Source organism: Microtus oregoni, unplaced genomic scaffold (assembly GCF_018167655.1).
Source record: "Microtus oregoni isolate MIOR12 unplaced genomic scaffold, Mior012 000012F_ref0000307, whole genome shotgun sequence".
In the NCBI taxonomy this organism is placed as follows: Eukaryota; Metazoa; Chordata; class Mammalia; order Rodentia; family Cricetidae; genus Microtus; species Microtus oregoni.
The window spans coordinates 35548853-35570011 of NW_024543071.1; the positions used below are offsets into that span (position 1 = coordinate 35548853).

General features: G+C 46.7%; 1 protein-coding gene across 6 annotated transcripts in view; it reads left to right on the plus strand.

The window, feature by feature from the left end:
• Positions 1-21159, plus strand: part of Tjp2 (tight junction protein 2) — a 127367-nt gene that overhangs the window by 49577 nt on the left and 56631 nt on the right. Inside the window, exon 1 of one of the 6 annotated variants that reach the window (XM_041660780.1) lies at positions 2547-2687. The exons of 2 other annotated variants lie outside the window; for them this stretch is intronic. In XM_041660780.1, the coding sequence (XP_041516714.1) occupies positions 2628-2687 (60 nt within the window). In that variant the 5' untranslated portion in view covers positions 2547-2627. Of the gene's footprint in view, positions 1-2546; positions 2688-17214; positions 17386-21159 lie in introns of those variants that run through there. 3 more of the 6 variants (XM_041660775.1, XM_041660778.1, XM_041660773.1) reach the window with 3 other exon arrangements.

The window sequence follows — 21159 nt, forward strand, 5'->3', positions numbered from 1 at the left end:
CTTACCACGGTTCCCCAGATCCTAACTGCTAAAACCTATCCTCCAGGAAGACAACAGATATTTATATAAAATGCTCACTTAATCCCCCTTTTGTAAGGGGTGTTCAGCACCTGCCGCCCATGGTACCCTCAGGGAAAGGCTGCTAGAGCCAGATTCTTTGTTTCTACTTGTTCTTATTTTTACCTCGAAGACCTTTAATTTTGTTTCACAAGCGCATCCTTACTTCTAGCTTGTATTAGCAAGCTATCTCTGGAAGCTCTCTCTGAACTCCACCCTCCCCATATCAGTAGGGATGAACTTCCATTTTCCCCTTGCTTGCTGACCCTCTGTTGTAAAGGGCTCCCTGAGGCAGGAGGAAGGTTAGCCTGATCTGCATAGTGAGACCTTGCCACCAAAGAGAAAACAAAACAAAAACAAAAAAGTAGAGGTTAAACAAATTCCAAGAGTGGGTTTGAAATATTGCATCACTGTGAAATACATTGCTTCTCAGAAGAGTGGAATTACTTTAGGGCCAGATATGGTGGTTGTATGCCTTGTAATCTCAGCATTTTAACGCTTCAGACAGACAGATTTCTAGGTTGAAGATAGCCTGGGCTACGTAGCAAGAGCTTGTTGCACAGACTCAAGTTGTAAGAGTTGTAGGGCTTACACCGCCATCACAAAGCCCATGTAGCAGCTGGGAGGTGGTGGCTCACGCCTTTAACCCCAGCACTCCAGAGGCACGCAGATCTCTGTGACTTCAAGGCCAGCCTGCTCTACAAAGCGAGTTCTAGGACAACCAAGGTTACACAGAGATCCCTGTCTTGAAAAAAAAAAAAAACAACCCAAAATCCAATACAAAAACAAAAAAGAGAAAAAAGAAAAAAAAGTGTAGTAATTGAATTAAGCTTATAGAATGCTTCCTTTCAGGTGTTGTGTCAGAAGTGGTAGGTATTATGGCAGATAAACCTGTCATCATTTGTCAAGATGGGAATAGTCTGTATCTGGGCCGCCCAGTTGCCGCCATTAGGCACACGTGGCTGTCAGCCCTGGAAATGTAGGTAGTATGGCTGAGAAACCGAAATGTTCACCGCTTCTCATTTTAGTTGGCTGAAAGTGAAATGTAAATACAGGCAGGTGGCAAGGGCTGCTCAAATTGGACAGCCCCAGTCACGGAGGAGAAGGGAGCCATTAAACAGGTGTAATTGCTACGTTCTGGACCCTTTCTTCCTTTGTGGATGCTTTGTTGACGTAATGAACTCATGAAAGTAAGGTGTGACCGGCTGGCAAGTGCTGTCATTACCACTGTAAGCCAGCAGCACTACCTAATTTGGGGAACCATTTTCAAATAGGTGCTTAGATCAGGAGGGTAATACAGCGCGCGGGTCAGGAAGACTAGCCCGCGTCCCAGTGGAGACTGGAGATGAAGAGGGAAATGTTACTCACTGCGCTTACTCAAAGGCGTGGACTTCCTACTCCAAAGGAGGCCAGCAGCGTAATGCTTTGTGGGCAGCATCTGCAAGACTTGTTTTTCCACATATACTGCCAAACTTGTTCTGATTAGACAGGAAGTGAAGCCATTCTCAGAGAGCCCGTCGGCCTCTGGGTCTCGTCATGCCGCTCTCCAGACCTTTCTACCTCTTACCCATCAATTTATGGGCCTAGGCTGGGGGTTGTTCTCCAATTTAAGGGCAGAACAGCGGCGGGCACGCTTTCTCTCCTAACTCCAAGTCATATGTTTAATCAGTGTATCAGTTTTTGACTCTCAATACTTTATGTGCTCCTGTAATAGGACAGTTTATTTAAATCTCACGAATCTTGCACAAGGGGAACTCTGAATAAATCCTGTCGGATCAGCCTTGTGACCTACTGTCTTCTGTACACTGGCGAAGGAGACGGATTTCAATCTCTTTATTAGAGTTGCTGGCGATATGCCAAGGAGGGTAACCTGGCCGGCATTGCCTTAAAAAATCCCGCTTTACTATTTAATCCTAACACCTTTGTACCTTTGGAATCTGGGTCAGCAGTGGAGCTGCGAAATTTGGGGTGCAACACTTATCTGTGCCGGCTGGTCCCGCGGGTCACTTCCGAAGCAAAGCTTTGGGGTTTTCCCAGCTGTTCTCTGGAAGAGAACCCAAGCGCTGCTTGTGGGAAGCCCCACGATGTACTCTCTAAAAGGTGTCCGTCAGGACGCCGCGCGACTTCCAGGACATCAGCGGCCACCGGCCACCCTTGCCACCCTCGCAGCGCTTACCCGGGCGCGCGCTCGGCTGGACCTGCTGGCTCCTAAGCGCGCGGGCGGAGCGAACCATCCGGCCAGCGAGGCGGGGGTGCAAGCCGGACGCACGAATTCGGGGACCTCCTACCGCCCCAGGTTATCTGTCGCCGGTCGGGAGTCGGGGCGCATGACTCTGCTCGCCGCGGGGTCTCCGGCGCGGCGCCGGCGAGCCATCCCCCGGCTGCGAGGGTGGTAGCGGCCGTTGGAGTTTCCCCTAGCCGGCGTGGGCGCAACTAAGCGCGGGGCGGGCCGACTGCGCCGCGGGAGGAGGGACAAAGGGGAGGCTCCCCGTGGTGGCGTACGGGCCGCCACTGCAGCTCGTAGTTCTGAGCCGCGACGAGGAGGACGTGCGGGCAGAAGAGCGCGCGAGATGCCGGTGCGGGGAGACCGCGGGTTCCCACCGCGGCGGGAGCCGTCGGGCTGGCTGCGCGTAAGTTTTCTCCCAGGCCGAGCGGCGAGCGGCTGCGTGGGAGCGGGTGGGCTCCGCGTGGCTCTCCTCTATGCCCGGGCTTGGTCTCTCTGGGCTGTAAATAGCCAGGGTCCTCCTGCGGGGGGACCAGGGCGCAAGAAAGTCGTGGACTGCTAGGATGGCGCTGATGGCTTGTGACCTCTCTGAAGTCACTTGGCTTTGAGATGAAATCGCAAGTAGGGTAAAGTGTGGAACCCACCTCCCTGGTGTTGGTTCTCAAGACTTACTGTCCTGTGGTCGCTGTCGACTGGACGCTTGTCTGTGCTCTTTCCAGCTTAAAGCAGAGGTTCTAGCCATGTACTGAGAGAAACTGAGAATCTTTGGGTCCCCAAATCCACACTTTCCTTTTCGGTCAGCTGCTTCTGCGGTATAATTTCCTTTGCAGTAGGGAATGGAGATGGGGTTTCGGAGGAAGCCCCAGAAAGGACTGATGATGAATGGTTTGTGTTCTGGGAGTACCTTACCTGTCATCAGTCCCTTTTATTTTATGTCTCCATTTGTCAGGTTTCCGCTTTTACACAGTAGTTTATTTTAAGGTATAAATAATCAGGGATTTCGACCTCGGGCTTTTTCACATTCTTGAAATGTGAAGAACTTGGGAGGGAACCTGCCAGGACTCGGTAATGGAATACAGCCTTCCCTTCTATTTTAGCTTTAGTTCGCAGACTGAGTTGCTTCTTTGGCCACTGTCTGACCTGAGTAATAATGGTTGTGGCTTCCCTGAGGTTCCCAGTGAGGAGTCATCCCCTCCCAGAAACTGCCCTGTCCTGCACACTCCCTTGCCTCCGCTGCCTGCTGAATCCCAGCAGAGAGGGAGAGATGTCCTCGCAGCTTCCTAGGTGGTCTGTTGGCTGTGATCAGGATCCCTTAACAAAAAACAGGTCCATTTGTCCCAGGAGAGCCGCCCTGCCAGGTTCACTTGGGACGAGGTAGTTTTAGCTGAGACATTAGTAAGTAGTAATTGCATTTGTGGAAGAGTGCCTGCTTAGGTTAAGAATGTTTTAGCTAACTCAGTACATTTTCTTGAATAATGCCGCTTTAGCGTGGGGAATGCAAAGATAAGTAAAAGTCGTGTAGTTTTCTCCACAGTTTTATTAGGTAAACGCCCAAGGAATAAGGAGACCAATGGTACCATTAAAGAAGTGTGGACAGGGACAGGGTGCTGTCCTCGGGAAGATGAGAGAAGGGGAGGGAGCTTTCATCAAGATAACAGTGGCTTTGAGTTTTGTTTTTACCCTCGACAGAGCGTCTTGGAAAGATTGATAAAAGGGAAGGGTTTTTTTCTTTTGAAAATTTACTACAACTCTTTTGTGTGTGTGTGTGTGTGTGTGAGAGAGAGAGAGAGAGAGAGAGAGAGAGAGAGAGAGAGAGAGAGAATATGATTGTCTCTGGTGTGTGGATCTCAGGTATATTTTTGAGTGGCTTCCCCAGTGGCAGCTTTTCAGTACCACTGAGCTAACGTTTAATGAGCATCTAGTTAGTACTGGTCACTTGGAGGAGATAAATCGGCCAAGACCGGATTTCTGCTTGCAGGAGTCCAGTGACCCCAGCATGGTAGACTGCTTTAGATAGGACTGGCTTTACGGGATTCCTGGCACGGAGGGAGGGGATGTTTAATACTGATGCATGCATGTTCTGCTATTTAGAATTGCAACAAAGGGTGGGATTGTCCTCTCTGCGTGCATCCCTTAGGGGATTCTTTCAGGGAAGAAAGAACACATGTGCAGACACTTCCTGACGTCAGCCACTTTCTGATGCCAGCCACTGCAGAGAATGGCTGGGAATGTACCCACCTCACAGTGCACTGGCATAGAGTGGGTGCTAGGTACGCAGTGGTCATTAGTCCCAAAATTCAAGTGTGGGGTTTTAAATGAAGGATTTGGCATTGATACAGGAGGTAAGGCCTAGCAGTGTAGGTAGGAGGTGCCAGATAGTTGCCAATGAAAAATCTGAGACGAGGAAAGTGTTGTAGAAACCTCTTTGGAAGGCCTTGCGTGTCAGTAACAGAACTTTAATAGTGGCCTGACTCTGCTAACCTGCCTGGGAGCTGCCTGCATAGTTAACACCCTGCTCCGCTCCCAACATAGGAAATGGTACTGTTTCTGTGGCTTGCTTAAAAACACAACCAGATTCATCTTACTGCCCTCTGGGGAATTCATTTACAGTGACTTCTGCCTAAATTTACTTAACCCTTGATCTAGTTCCTCGTACACTGACAGCAGATCACAGCTAACCAGCCATCTCCTGGGTGCCCCGGGTGAGCACTGTTTGTCCAAATACATCTGAGCGCTTGGGGAATGACATGTTTCTCAACATTTTCTTTTCACGGGATTGTCTCTCCTAAGAAGGCTGTCTTTGAAGGAGACAGATTCTTGAAACTAGGGTGGGGGTCGCTTTAGGTCACTGCGGCTCTGTGTACGTCTGAAGTTGTTTAAAAAGACATCCTGATTTGGTTGAAGGTGTGGGTGCCACAGGGCAGCTGTGGAATTGGGAAGGACCAATAACCACTCAACCTTTCAGTGTCTCCCAAGATGAATTAAGCCATTAGGGAATTCCTTGCCTAATCCCTAAAACAAATCCCATTAAGCAGCCTGGCCATATTAAAGATTTCTCTCAATTGAGAGACGACTCCCAATAAAACACCCCATTGATTATACCCTAAGCAGCAGCCAAGGATGCAAAGACTTCTGGCCACAGTGACCTTGGGCCAGCAGTTTCGATGTTGAGAGCTAGAGGTGATTTTTGGTTTGGTGCTGTCCCGTGCAGGGTTTCCCCAGTCTTGGATGGAGGGAAGCAGAATTGGCACCTTAGCTGGACCAGCCGTAGATTCAGAGGCCTAGCTTAACACCAGTTTGGTGAGCTAAGCTCATCAAAGTTTATACACATTGGTTAAGAATAGAAAACCCTGAGGCAGAGGCAGGTGGATCTCTGTGAGTTCGAGACCAGCCTGGTCTACAAGAGCTAGTTCCAGGACAGGCTCCAAAGCCACAGAGAAACCCTGTCTTGAAAAACCAAAATAAATAAATAAATAAATAAAAATAAAAATATAGAAAACCCGTACTGCCCTTATTTAACCTACACAGGAACTTTTGTGATGCCCCCTCTGCCTTGTTAGTAGCAGTCCATGGCCCTGCGACCTTGGCGAGGGTCTCTCGAGGCGTTAGCTGTGTAAAGTGTGGACTACAGTGGAGAGCTGTGCCCCGGTAGCTATGATCGCAGTGGCCAGTGCTGACTTGGGATGGTACCGAGGAAAAAGCAGTCAAGTAAGCTTGCAGCATTTGGGGTCATGCAGAGCTGTGGGGTGGAATTCTGTGCTCTTTCCCACCTGGTTTAGATTCGTACTTCCGGGGCATTGGGAGGTCGGTGTGTACCTGGGCTGTGGTGTTGTTGATCAGAGGAGGGAACTTAGGCTAGGGCCTGACATGTCCTGGGCATGCACTTGGATACAGAGTTGCTTCCTCAGGCCTCTATCCTGTTTTTGTCTTGTTTTTGTTTTATGATTGGTGCCTGTTATTTTGGCCATTTATCCCCAAGCTTCTTCAAGGTGATTTACCTGTGAACTCAGAAAAAACAAACAAACAAAAAAACAATAAGGACTTTGACTCTCCTAAATACTTTTTTTGCCCTAGCATATTTACCCAGTTGTGATGCATACAAACTTGTAGGTAGAAAATTATTTATTTGTTTATTTACTTGTAATGCAGAGATCCTCCTGCCTCTGCCTCCTGAGTGCTGGGATTAAAGGTGCACCACCACACCTGGTTTAGAAAATTATTTTAAAAAATTAATTAATTTTATGTATACGGTGCTGTGTTTGCATGGATATATTGCCTGGTGCCGGAAGGGGACATTGGGTTCCCTGGGACTGTAGTTATAGATGGTTATGAGTGTCTATGTTGGGGCTAGGAATCAAACCTGGGTCCTCTTCAAGAGCAGCAAGCACTCTTAGCTTCTGAGCCATCTCTCCAACACTATTTTTTTTTGGACAGAGCACTGGCTGTCCGGGAATAATCTGTAGACCAGGTTGGCTTTGACTTTAGAGATCCACCTGCTTTTGCCTCCCCAGTGCTGGGATTAAAGGAGTGTGCTACCACCTGGCCCTATATTTTTAAATAATAAGACAACAACAGCAAACGAACCCAGCCAGGTGTGGTACCACATGTGTTAGCCCTAGTACTCTAGAGGCAGAAGCAGGCATATCTCTGTGAATTCTAGGCCTAGCCAGGGCAACCTAATGAGACCCTGTATCATAATAAACACAAATCATCACCACCAACAAAACCAAGCCAAGAATTGTCTTCCACGGGGATTAAATTCTATCTTTATTAGTTTGTTGGAAGGGATGTACTCTGTGTTTCAGTTCTACATTAATGTCATGTGAGGGCTAAAAAAACCAAAACCAGCCACCAGTGCCACTTATTTTAAGATTAGCTAGCTTACTTAGGATGAGACAAAAAAGATTGTCAAGCAGAACTGAGTCTGTATTAAGAAGATGTGTAAACTAGATGATGGTAGTGCATGCCTTTAATCCCAGCATGTTGGCGGATCTCTGTGAGTTCGAGGCCAGCCTGGTCCACAGAGTGAGTTCCAAGACAGTCAGGGCTGCAGAGAGAAATCCTGTCTCAAAAAAACAAAAACAAAAAAGGTGTGTAAACTTAGTATTAGGATGAAGGACTGTGAGTGCAATGGTTACTTTTGTTATTTGAGATTTGGGCAGAGCTGTGTAAAACACGTGTGACTTGGTTCTGGAGAATTCTTGAGTGTAGCCCCACTGCACCTTCAGGAGCAGAACATTCAGAATCCTCCTGGGAGGCCAGGAGCATTGAGCACTGTGGACTCTCTTTCGCATGGGTATATCCCCCAGTTTCGGCTCAGTTCTTTGTCTTTGTCCATGGTGTGGCTGGTGAGTCTCTTAACATCTGGCCCAATTCTCGTCCCTTTTTCTGCTGTTTACAAGGAGGTGTCGCTTTGCCAAATGTTGGATCACCAAATGTTGTTCATTCTTTTGTGATAAAGCGGAGTGACAGTGAGGAAGGACTTTGGCTCTTCTGGAGAGTATCACTTTGTTTTTCAGTGAGGCTTGAAGAATGCAGATCCCCAGACGGCTTGACATGTGAATGGTTTTACCTTCTCAGCGTCTTTCAAAAGTGTGTTGAATGGAGCAGTTTTGACTTTTAGTTAATGAATTCACTTTATGGTGCTGGGAATGGAGCACATTTTTATGCTTTTGGTGCATGTATTGAGCCGTGGAAAGGGCTCTAACAAGGATGTCAGAGGGACAAGAAAGACTGAGGTAGCAAACCATCCCCTGCTTGGGCTTAGCAGTTGAGATGCATATTGATGGTTGGTGGATAAAAATGAAGAGGGGACCCTCTGCTTGCGTCACAAAGCGCTCCCCGAGTGTCCTGGTGGTGCCAGTGCCGTTTGTGAGAAGCCCTAAGCCGTTGGCTAGTGACTTGGATCTAGTCAGGTATTTGTTGAGTGTACCTGCCAAATGGTTAAAGTCAGGTCTTTGACACGATGCAGGCTGGCATCGTTCCGTAGTCGGATGTGTTTTGTAATAATGCTTATTTAAACTTTAGACTAGTGTTTAGCCTAACTAGACTTCCATGGGTGTGGCGTCTGTTTACGTTTCTCCTCCCCTGTTCTGTATAAGGGAGCAGGAGATATAGTTAATGATGAAAATGCAATCTTCACACATCTATGAATGAATGCCTTCCATCCCTTTTGTTGTCTCGGGACGCTAGGGGTGGCAGCCAGGGCCTGGAATATGCTAAGTACCTGCTGTACCAGGTACTTATTAAAATATTACTTTATTATTTATGTCTACATGCATATTGTGCAACACATGGGTACCTGCTACCTTTGGAGGCCAGAAGAGGGTGTCACGTTCTCTGGGTCAGAACTTAGAGGTGGTTGTGAGCTGACAAATAAGTGCTGGGAACCAAACCCTGGTCCTCTGCAAGAGCAGAGGAGACACCTGGCAGTACCAGGGCTCTGGGTTTTGTCAGTTGTAACAGTTTTTAGTCTATTGTTGGTTACTGATGATGAAAGTCCAGTTACATTTTTGCCATGATAGTAAAGAAAGCTTTGATAGTGTTACAGATTCTTTAGTCCCTGGAGTTGAAGGTGACCACGACAAAACGTTTACCGGGGGAAATGAAACATACTCAGCTATTCACCCCAGATAGTTGACAGTCTGGCTTTTAGTGGCACAGACAACACCAAAGTCCAGTTTGGTGACCCAGTGAGCTTTATTGGGGTTACTTACAGGAATATGGGTGAGGGGTTACTTATAGGAGCAGAAATAACTCCAAGAGAACTGCATCACCAAGGCCCACCCCAGCTTGAGTGACAGCTCACAGAAGCTGGGACTGCGGGAACACACTGCACAGCCTGTAGGCAGCTCAGCAGGTTGACAGGTGCCACAGCTGGTCTAAAGGTCTTCCAGGCAGCTCGTGTCCTAGAGACTTCTTTGCCCCTGGGCAGGGAGGGGCCTAGTCAATCTTGTCAGTTTTTGGGAGTTCTTGAAGCTTTTTTGTTGTTGTTTACCTCTCTGCTAAGGAGATGGCTCAGAGGTTAAGAGCATTGCCTGCTCTTCCAAAGGTCCTGAGTTGCCGGGCGGTGGTGGCGCACGCCTTTAATCCCAGCACTCGGGAGGCAGAGGCAGGCGGATCTCTGTGAGTTCGAGGCCTACAGAGCTAGTTCCAGGTCTACAGAGCTAGTTCCAGGACAGGAACCAAAAGCTACGGAGAAACCCTGTCTTGAAAAATCCAAAAAAAAAAACAAAACAAAACCAAAGGTCCTGAGTTCAATTCCCAGCAACCACATGGTGGCTCACAACCATCTGTAATGGGGTCTGGTGCCCTCTTCTGGCCTGCAGACATACACACAGACAGAATATTGTATACATAATAAATAAATAAAAAAAAAAAGGAGCTCCTCTGCCAGATGGAATGTTTTCAATCTCTGAGGAGATTGGCACAATACAGGGAGATAATGCTTTCTAGTAGCAATTAGTACTTAGAGGGCGTGCACCTTCTAGGGGCTTTGTTCTCTGGAGGAAGGAGAAGGAAATTTGTCAGATTGCCCCAGCTTGCTTTTTGAAGTCCAACTGTAGCAATTTGTTCCCAGGAAGTGAGAGCAGTTCCTAGGCGAGCCCCAAAGAAACTAGTTCTGTTCAGCTCTCGATCTGGTTCTTCGTTTCTTCACTTTGCCTTACAAGGATAGCAGCAGCACCTGAGAACCTGGCTGGGTGGAGTTTCACCACCGAGGAGTCATCTGCCACTCTCAAGTCTTTGGAGGAGCCAGCCGAGCCGAATGAGGAGATTATTTGAGGGAGCCTCTTAGCAAAACCGAAGGACTTCCTGATGAGCTCAGTTTCGGGAGTGTATTTTCTCCTTAGCCCTCTGTAGTCTGTAGTCAGCTGCTCCACTGTTTGGGATTGGCTGGCGTGCACCTGTCCCTGTTTACTCCGGCCCTTATCACCGTTCATGCATACCAACAGTCGCTTCTCATCAGCAGGAAGCCCTGCCCTCCGGTGAGTCACAGTGGATGGCCCAGGGCATCAGTCAAACTCGCTGTGTTTTCGTCACATTGACTAGCATGACTCAGACTAGTGGAAGAAAATTCTCTCAGACTTAGGAGAGAGAATTCCTTATATTACACGTAGTGAGTGGATAATAGTTTGTGGGCGAAAAAAGTCTTACCAGAAATTGTAGAATTGTGCCCGGACTTCTCTTGGTATTGTTGAGATGGGGCTGTGTGTAGCTTAGGCTGGCCTGAAGCTTGTTACTGTGTTGCTTTGGCCTCCTGAGTCCTGGGATGAGAGGTGTGGGATACTGTGGTACCTCTAGCTGCAGAACTCTTGACTTAGGCATGGAAGCAGCATCTGCTGCAGTGCTAACTAACTGGCCCTTTGATGTAAGTCACAGACTTAAGTTCTACCTAGTTTTGATGGCTAACAGCTTTCTGTGGTCTTTAGCTTTTGAGGGCTCCCAGTGCTTGGGTGTAAAGCCTAGAGGCCACGCTGAGTGACCAGGACTTCCTTGTTCCAGATCACTTGCTCTTTCAACTGTATTTTTTTTTTTTCTGGGTGAGTTTATTTTCTTTTAAAGAGAGATCCGCTGAGTCTTTCCTTCTTTTCTTCCTGAGACTCATTTTAAGGAATCCTGTTTAAAGGCAAGCTTCCCAGGGTGCCTGGTAGTTGCTTAGCTCACAGGGCGGTGGAAAGAGCTGTTATTAAGTTGCAGCTTGAATAATGCACTAGCCCAGATCCTGCGGGGTTCCCTTGCCTCTGCAGGCTAGTAGTGGCTGCCCTTTCCTCCCTTTTCCAGATTTTAATTGTTTATTTCTGAAATTAATTTTGTTTCATATGTATGAGTGTTTGCTTTCTTGTTTTTCTGTGTACTGTATTTGTGCCTGGTACTTTCAGAGGCCAGAAGAGTGTGTCACATCCCTTGGAACTGGAGTTAGAGACTTTTTTTTTTTTTTTTTTGGTTTATTGAGACAGGGTTTCTCTGTGTCTTTGGAGCCTGCCCTGGAACTAGCTCTTGTAGACCAGACTGGCCTCGAGCTCACAGAGATCTGCCTGCCTCTGTCTCCCAAGTGCTGGGATTAAAGGCGTGCGCCACCACCGCCCGGCAAGACTTTCTTTTTGTCAAGACAGGTTTTCTGTGTTGTGTAGTTGTGGCTGTCCTGGAGTTCACTATGTAGACCAGGCTGGCTTTGAACTCACAGAGATCCTCCTGACTCTTAACTCTGGAGCGCTGGGATTAAAGTTTCCAAAGATAGTTGTGAACTGCCATGTGGGTGCTAGAAAATGAAGCCAGGTTCTCTGTAAGAGCCACAAGTGCCCTTAATTACTGAGCAGTATTTCCAGCCCTTATTATATAAAAGAATAAGTTTGACTTATTTTTAATGTGGATGTGTGTGGGTACCCCTGGAGGCAGGGAGAGGTACCTGATAGGGGTGTTGGGAACTGAATTTAGGTCCTCTGGAAGAGCAGGAAGCACTTCTAATCACTGAGCCCTCTCTCCAACTTCCAGATTTTATCTTGATTTTAATTGTGTGTGTGTGTGTGTGTGTGTGTGTGTCTGTGTGGGGGTGTATGCATGTGAGGTAGGTAACCTTATGGAGGCCAGGGGCATTAGATCCCCCTAAAGCTGGAAGTTAGGAGCTGCTTGATGTGGGTTTGGGGACCTCAGCTTGGGTCCTCTGCAAGAGCAGTATGTGTTCCTCTCCTCTACAGCCTTTCTACAGGGCTTCTAGAGACTCTTTCTTCATTCTTTTCTCCTTCCTTCCCCGGCTGTGTACACAGAGCTTCCCACATCCTTGTCCTTTGCCGTAGACTCTTCCCCAGAGTGAACTTTTGCCGGGATGAGCACGGAAGGGGCTGCAGACTTCTGGTCTGCTTCCAGCCAGGCCAAAGACCAGACTCCTCTGGGGCTTGAGAAGGGGGACTTCCTTCTACCCCGACTACTGTGAAAGGCCAGCTCTCTGTAGCTTTAGCCTCAAGCACACCAGAGTGTTTGAGCGCTGCTTCAGGGGAAGCGCTTTGCACCCTCGGGCTGCTCTGGTTAGTGTCTGGGTGAGTTTTAAGAGGGGAGAGAGATTTGTGGCCTTACCTCGGCACTCTCTGAAACTTCCCAGGTATGGAACTGAAAACTTCTGTTGCTGTCCTCCTCATGTTACTATTTGTTACCAGGGCAAAACAGACAGCGGGAGACTTGGAGAGTAAGAGGCCCCCAGAGCTGTGCACAGCCTCTGTGGGGAGAAGTTTTCTTTCCTTTCTGGGTGGCTGGAAAAGAAACCAGGGCTCTGCTCCTGTAAGGCAAGTGCGCTCCATCAGAGCTACACCCGTAGCCTTAAAGTAAATGAAGGGTTTAATTTTCTTTTGTTGTTCTTATTTGTTTTTGGGGTTTTTTTTTTGGTGCTAAGATTAAAGTTTTCTAAATTGAGGTAAAATATAATATTAAATCATCCATTTAAGCTGTTTTTAGATACACTATTCAGCGAGTTCTGTGTTGTGCTATCTAGTCACAAGATCCCATGAAGTCACTGGTGTGGTTACCATTTGGATAGGAAGATGGACTCTTTGTATCAACATAGAACTGGCCCCACCAAGGGACTCTTCTTCCATTCCCCTCTCCATGCACTTGCTTTGCTTGACCTGAAGAAGGCTTTTATCAATGAAGTCAGTATTTATGTCTTACTTCTTTCCGGGGAATCTCCGTGACATCCATCTGTGTTTCTGTGTTGTTGTATGAAACTTACCAGTCCTTTTGTTGCTTGGTAGCATTCCGTGTGTGTACACTCACAATCATTCCATGTGTATGCACGACCTGTGTTTTATTCTTTTGATGGATTTTTTTTTCTTTAATTTTGCTCTTATGAATAAAGATGTTTTAAAAATTCCATACACATCATTCTGGGCACTTAAACATACTTGCATGAATTCCAAGTAGTAGAAGTCCTGTGTTGTGAATTGTCAGTCTGTAACTCTGATGTCATGCAGACCTGACTCTGGATTATTTTGTCTTGCTACTTCTTTGCTTTATCTCTTACCACGTGCTGTCTTTGCATCTGGGAACCGGGCATTGAGTGCTCACCCTGTGAGTCAGGGTATATATAGTTGGGCAGACAGGTTCTTCCAGTGATTTCTAGGAGTGAGAGAGAGACAATGAAAGTAGAATATTGGATACCTGCCCCCCTCAACAATGGGAGGCTCTTGGAGTAACAACCAGAATCCCGTCACTGGTGTTCAGATTTGCCCCACAGACCCCACGAAAGTGCTGTTGTCACTAAACCAAAGATTCCCGAGAACCCGTCACCTCCTCAGCTTTGGCTGCTCCGAGGCTGTGGGAACAGGGAGCTGGCAGACTGACTTGCTGCTGGTGGTGCAGGAAGGGAAACACTGGCAACTTCTGCTATCCTTCATGCTTTCAGATCGTCCACACATGCTCCTCATGCCAGAGGCTCCTCAGCCAGGGACTTGGAGGTGTTTGACCTCTGCTAGAACAGGTCCTCGCCAGAAAGGCCTGGGCGCCCTCTGGGGCACTCAGACGGTGGAAGTGGCTGTCATTTCTTTTTTTTTTTTTAATATTTATTTATTTATATAATAAATATTAATAATATACAATAATTGTATATTATTATACAATTATTAATGTTAATAATATTAATATTAATAAATATTGTATATAATAAATACAATATTCTGGTGCCGGAAGAGGGCACCAGACCTCTTTACAGATGGTTGTGAGCCACCATGTGGTTGCTGGGAATTGAACTCAGGACCTCTGGAAGAACAGTCAGTGCTCTTAACCACTGAGCCATCTCTCCAGCCCCGGCTGTCATTTCTTATTTCCATCATTTTGGAGGATGTCTGTTTCTGTAATGCATGCTTCCAGGTCTCTCCTTTGACTTTATAGTCAGTCACCTGATACAGTCTGGGTGACCTGTAACAGCTCCCTCCCTCGGAAGGTGTTCTCCCTTTGGGAGGGCCTGCTTCCTGTGGTTCTAGCGCTGCCAAGGCTGATCTCAACTTCTGTATTTGGGGCTATAGACATCCCCTTCTGGCTCTGGGCACTCCCTGGAGGAGTAGGCTTGAGAAGTTATAAATTAAGGTCTGAGGGTGTAGCTCAGTGGTGGAGCACTTGTTTGGCATGGACTAGACCCTAGGTTCATCCCCAGAACTGGAAAAGAAAAGAAAACTGGATGGGATGGTTGTGGTATCAAGCCTACATTCTCAGCACTCGGGACGCTAAGGCAGGAGAATTGAGAGCCTGAGGTTTGCCTGGGCCGTCTGCTATTTCAAGCTATCAAGCAAGACCAAAGAAATAATGGTTTTCAAGTTTGCAAGTTAAAGAAGAAGTAGATGATGGCTTAATTCTGTTAACTTACTTAAGAATGCCAGTGAGTACATTGTCTTTGAAGTCCTAATTTGATAGTATAAAGTACAAGGTAGTACATAAATCTGATTTATTATAATGGACTTCACCCATCCTTAACTCCTTTAGGATTTTGTCAGATGAAATGGAAAGAGACTGCATATTTATCCCAGTTAGTGCTTCAAATCTCATGCTGATAGAATAGTCTGAAAAATGCGGGCTGTAATAACCCCAGTCATTTGAGCTTGTTTATACAATGTAAGTGTACTGGACTGCTTGAAATATCCTTAGTCCCTTTGGCAATGTCCTCTTTCACTGCTGGAGAAAACTTGACTCATTACTTTCTTCCCCCTTCAAATTATCTTCTCTGCCACTTTCTTGTCCATTTCTCATTTAAGGTTGGTGGGAAACAGTGGTCACATGACTCATCAAATAACATCTGAGGCTTCTGTCCACAGTACTGCTTCTTCAGAGGAACTGGAAGCGATCCACGGAGATCGGACATCTAATAACTTTGCTCCAGCCCTGGGCTGAGCAGAGCTCGCTCGCTATTTGCAGAGCTTCTGTGGATTTGAAAGTGCCAGCACTATATTGACAGAATCCTATTTTATCTCTCTCTCTCTCTCTTTCTTTTTCTCCCTCCAGACTTTGAGTCAGCCAGAGCTCACAATGGATGTCCAAACAGTTTACAGTGCCTGGAACAATGAACAAAGGGGCTCAGTGTGTGGAGAGTGGAGGGAAACTTCTGGGCAGTGACCTAATTCCCTCCCCTCTGCACCCCCCCCCCCCCCCAATGCGGGAGCTTACATACATATTGGCATTTTATTTCTGTATTTGCAGGGCATGAGACTCAAGGCTTCGTGCATGCTAGGGAAGTGTCCTACTACTGTGCTGTATCTCTAGCTTGCTTGTGTGCTCTCTCTCGCTCTCTTTCTTTTTCTTTCTGTGTGTGTGTGTGTTGACCTAGATATCTATAAATATTTAGGCTTAGTGTTATAACTTGAAGAGGGACTTGTCCTGTTGCTTTATATATTTTTGTGTAGCACAGTATTTATTTATTTATAATAAATAAATTGCCTGGTTGACTGGTACTCACTGTTCAAAAGTCAGGAACTTAAGAAAGGCAGCTGAGACTCTGACCTCCTTAGGTCCTACAGCTTGTTCTCTGTTGGGAACTGTGCATCTGCTGTTCAAAGATAAGTTTCTCGCTGGGCTTTTCTGCTGAAAAATGTGAGCAAACAGAACTGAGTTAAAAATAAATTTGACTTGGGCAGTGCCAAATTTCTACATGTCATGTTTATGCTCCCTTGTCCAGAAAACATACCTAGGCCATTCTTGTGTGCCACCTGTAACATAGAGGACACTGTCATCTGCGTAGCTCTCAGAAGACTCTCAGGTGTCTGAATAGGAAGGAGCTAAAGAACATCCATTTATTCTGGGTTCAGCCCCTCACTAAAAACACTCGGCTCTGGGGCCTGGAACACCGGGCTGGAGAGATGGCATTTTAGTTAAGAGGATTGGCTGTGTGGGGAACTCTGCCAGCTCCAAGTCACCGCTCACAGCCACCTGCATCATCTGGAGTGTGATTTGAAGGATAAATGTCAGGGCTGGTCCAGTTGGATCACGTCCCAGCAATGAACTGTCCTAAGAAAACAGTGGAGCACATCCTCCCCGACAGTTCTCAGGCTTACGCTTTTGGCTTTGTACTTAGGGTAGTGATTTATGGGTTGACATGTTACAGAGTGGGAAGCTGTCATCCCTGTCTGCCTCTTGGTCTCGACTGTTCCCACCTGGCTATTGCATTCACTGTGTAAGCAACAGAAGCCCTTTGAATAGGGGAGAGTTTGACTATAACCAGCTCTTCGAAATGGTAGATCACAAAAATGTCCTCAAAGCATAAACGTTAAGTGTCCTTTGAAATGTGTGCATATGCCAGAAGATCAGAGAGGTTTCTTAAATATATTTGAGGTGTATGCGTGTGTGCGTGTGTGTGTGTGTGTGTGTGTGTGTGTGTGTGTATCACATGTGTCTAGGAGTGTGGCATTCAGAAGAGGGTGCGGGATCCCCTGGCACTGAAGGTACAGGGGGTTGTAAGCTGCCACATGTGTATCAGGAACCCACAAGAGCAGGTTCTTCTCTGTCAGAGCAGCCAGTCCTTTTAACTGACGAGCTGTCTCTCCAGCTCTTTTTTCCATTCCAGAGCCGAGTGATTTAAGTCAGGGTCTGAACCCCCGCTGGATCTACTTAATATCGGAGGTTTGCTTTTACATTAGGAGGAATTGTGTGTGTGAGTGTGTGTATGTATGTGTCGGGGGAGGGTAGATGTAGCATAGCCACTGCTCAGGAAACCAAGGAAGAGAAAGGAAGAGAAAGGAGAACCCAGATGCTAAGGACTGGGGCCTCTTCCCCTCCCCCACTGCTCTCCTTCCCCAACTTCTCTTCCCTTCTCTCTTTAAAAAAAAAATTGACCAATAAGAATGTGTCTTTCTGGCCTGTAATGAGGTGGTGCTTAGATCTAGGTCAACCCCCACTCCCACCCCACAAGCCTGCTCTCCCCAGTTCCTAAGAAGCACCTTGCAGGAGGCTCAGGGATTGTTTGTCCTGGCATCTCTGGGGTGTCAAATCTAAAATGCCCAAGAGTGAAGCTCGCAGACAGGTCCGAGTCCCTGTCCTGGTTTTTACAGATGCTGCAGTGTTCATTGGAGACAGGTTCATTTCAGCTCAGTGACCAAGCCTTGGACAGAACTCTGCATAAGATGTCTCCTCAGGTACCTGCAGGACAGGGTGAGGCGCTCGCTGTTTGTGCCTGGTGCCGCTGTTTGTGCTTGGTGCTGGCACACTGCATTTGGTTGCGTGTTTCTGCTGGTGAAGCTGGGGCAGGAGATCTTGGGGCTTAGATCTTGGTTTTGACCTCACTGAATTCTCCAGATAATTGGGAAGGAGGGGTTAAGTGTGTTTTATAGGCTAGGAAGCCGAGACTCAGGAACAGCGAACACTTGGTTGACGTGGTTACCGGAAGGAATATGAGCTGGGGTCCATTTGAAACCTGCGGGTCAACTCGATTCCACCAGCTTCTTCTTCTCACTCTCAGGCTGGAAGGAGGTTGGGGGGGGGGGTGAGGGGCGAAGCTCTGCTTGGCACATTTTAGCCTTCAGCCCAGGATACCTGTGAACGTAGCCCCTCATAAATTGTAAGATACTCTCCCCGCATCTCTGTCTTAGGAGGGCTTCTAACTTTGTAGCTGAGAATGACCCAGAACTTACTGTATGCTGGGATGACAGGCCCCGGCCACACACTGATTTTAATTGGTACTGGGAGTGGAACCTGGGGCTTTATGCATGCCCAGCGACTAACCTACCAAGATCCGTTTTTACTTACTGTTATTATTTTTGGTAATTCAGTTGTACAGTATTCAGATATGCATTTTAGAAATAAGAGTTCTGTGTGTCAATGTCAAAAGGATGCATATTCTCGGTTGATTATGCCTGAATGTGTGTAGGAGTGATTTGTTTGTTTGTTTTGTTTTTCGAAACAGGGTTTCTCTGTGTAGCTTTAGAGCCTGTCCTAGAACTAGCTCTTGTAGACCAGGCTGGCCTCGAACTCACAGAGATCCGCCTGCCTCTGCCTCCCAAGTGTTGGAATTAAAGGCGTGTGCCACCACTACCTGGCCACACCAGTATTTCTAAGAGTTGTTTCCTTTCAGTGACTTTCTGTATCCATTGCTCTGTGAGGCCCCAGAGACTCCAAGATGAATAAAACACAGCCTAAGAGGAGGTATAGTACATGGGCACCTAGTTAGAACCTCACCTTTCTTTTTTTTTTTTTTTGCTTTTTTTTTTTTTTTTTTTCGAGACAGGGTTTCTCTGTGGTTTTGGAGCCTGTCCTGGAACTAGCTCTTGTAGACCAGGCTGGTCTCGAACTCACAGAGATCCGCCTGCCTCTGCCTCCCGAGTACTGGGATTAAAGGCGTGCGCCACCACCGCCCGGCTCCTCACCTTTCTTATAGAAATATGCTGGCCCCGTGTGCTTTCTTCACATCTTCATGGCTTCTGGTTGGAATGACTTTTTTTTCTCCTCAACCCAGTTTGAAAACTATTACTGATGTTAAGATAGTTTGTGGCTTCAAAATGTGGGTTGAGAAATAGAAAAAATAGCTTACTTGTGCTTGGATAGACTTGTGCTTGTGCCTGTTGAAAGACACGATTTAGTAAGTTTTGCTGGGGTCGGAGTACAGCTCTAACATCAGATACCTCCAGGAGGTTTAGGTCCAGCAGACACTAATGCTTTCTAGCAGAGAAGTTCAAAGCATATATGTTGCTGTAGTGGGAGGTTTTTTGTTTGTTTGAGACAAGAGTCTCACTGTGTAGCCCTGGCTGGTCTGGAACTCACTATGTAGACCAGGCTGGCCTCAAACTCCTAGAGATCTACCTGCCTCTGCCTCCTGAGTCCTAGAATTGAAGGTGTGCGGCAGTGGTGCCCGGCTGCAGTGGGAGTTTTGATTGGGAATAAGGATTAGTGAATTTTGGAGCCAGACTGTTTGGTGATGGAGCAGATACAGTGTCAGCTGCTGGTCTGAGGGTCCAGGATGAAGGCCATGGAGAACTGGGCCAGGCAATCCCAGGGCTAGAACAAGTAGGAAGATTTCCTTTAGAGCTCAGGGTCTTTAGTTCTTTTCGGTTGTCTCATAACTCGGTGAGACCTCTAGAACTGATGGCTTCATTATGTTTATGTGGACAAACCTAAGGTTGTCGCACTATTTAAAATGCCGCTTCTCTGTGTGACCAGGAGTGTTTATAAAATTACCACTGGATTCCTGGCTGGACTTGATTGAGAGCAGAAGTAATGGCTAGAGTTTATGTCCTGTCTCTAAATGTGTCATCTAAGGCTGCCAGCTTTGGGTTGTGAACGTCACTTCTTTAGTGTCTTTGTCTGAGGGAATAGCAACCACACTCCGACTTAGGATCAAGGGGTAAAAACTTGATAAGATGGGTTGGAGGGTAAAGTGTTTGTAAGCCCAATGACCCAACTCCAGGGCCTGGGTAAAGGTGGAGGATAGAATGGACCCTAAAACGTTGTCTTCTGACCTTACATGTGCATTCACTCACACACACACACACACACACACAGTCACACAATAGTAATAGTTAAAAAAAATTAGAACAGTTTTTTTTTTTAATTTTTTCAACAACTCAGTGTGTCTTGCCTAACCCGTGTAGTTTCTGCTCCTGGCCATAGTTAATGATCTACTTGGAGGATTATCTACAGGAAGATTTTGATCCCAGTCAGCCTTGCAGTATGTGTTTAGAAGCCATAAATAGTTTAGATTTTAGTTTATGGCCAAAATAACCCAAAACTTGCCTTGTTACCCAAAGTGAGCTCACCTAATTTCAGTGGATTATCCACCCACTGAGACTTTATCTCTTGATAATTAAACAGGTGTTTAAGCAAATAAAACCTTTGAGGACAGGGTTATCACTTAGTCTGCACCCTGCGGACAGGACAGGTGCTTGTTAAGGGTGGAAGGGAGAAAGAAGGCAGGAAGGCAGCTGGGGACTTGAGGCAGGGACAGGGGCCTGTGCGGTCCTCTTGTAGGTGAGCACTGCCCTCTTACTGAGTCACGCATAGATAGATAGCCTGCCACTTGTCTTTCTTCCATTTTCCTTTTCTTTCTTCTTCTTTTATTTTTAACCCTCGAGACAGAGACAGGGTTTCTCTGTGTAACAGCTCTGACTATCCTGGAACTCATTTTGTAGACCAGGCTTGCCTCCATCTCAGAGATCCAAGGTATACAACCACTACTGCCTGGCTAAATTAATCAAATCCAATGCTATTTATTTATTTATTTATTTAAGACAGAGTCTTTCTGTGTAGCCCTGGCTTAAGAATGGATTTGGTTTGTTTTTCAAGACAGGGTTTCTCTGTGTAGACCCAGCTGTCCTAGAACTCACTTTGTAGGCCAAGCTGGCCTCAGACTCAGAGATTCACCTGCCTCTGCTTCCTGAGTGCTGGGATCAAAGATGTGTACCACGTCGAGCTCATCTGTTTTCTTTTCCTGTCCACTGAGTAAGAAACATTCTCCTGATTTTGAATGGTTAAATTCTATTTTATTTTAATTTTTTAAAAAAATATTTATTTATTTATTTATTTATTTGTTTATTATGTATACAATATTCTGTCTGTGTGTATGTCTGCAGGCCAGAAGAGGGCACCAGACCTCATTACAAATGGTTGTGAGCCACCATGTGGTTGCTGGGAATTGAACTCAGAACCTTTGGAAGAGCAGGCAATGCTCTTAACCACTGAGCCATCTCTCTAGCCCTATTTTAATTTTTAAAAATGTGTATGCTTGCATGTGTGTGCTGGTATGCATGCCACAGCATATTCCTGGAGATCAGGGCTAGCGTGGACCCGTATGTGCTCATGCACATGCCGCCGTGTATTCCTGGAAATCAGGGCTGGCGTGAATATATGTGTTGTGCTCGTGCACAGTGTGTTCCTGGAGATTAGAGGGTAGCCGTGGGCATCGGTCTTCACCTTCCACC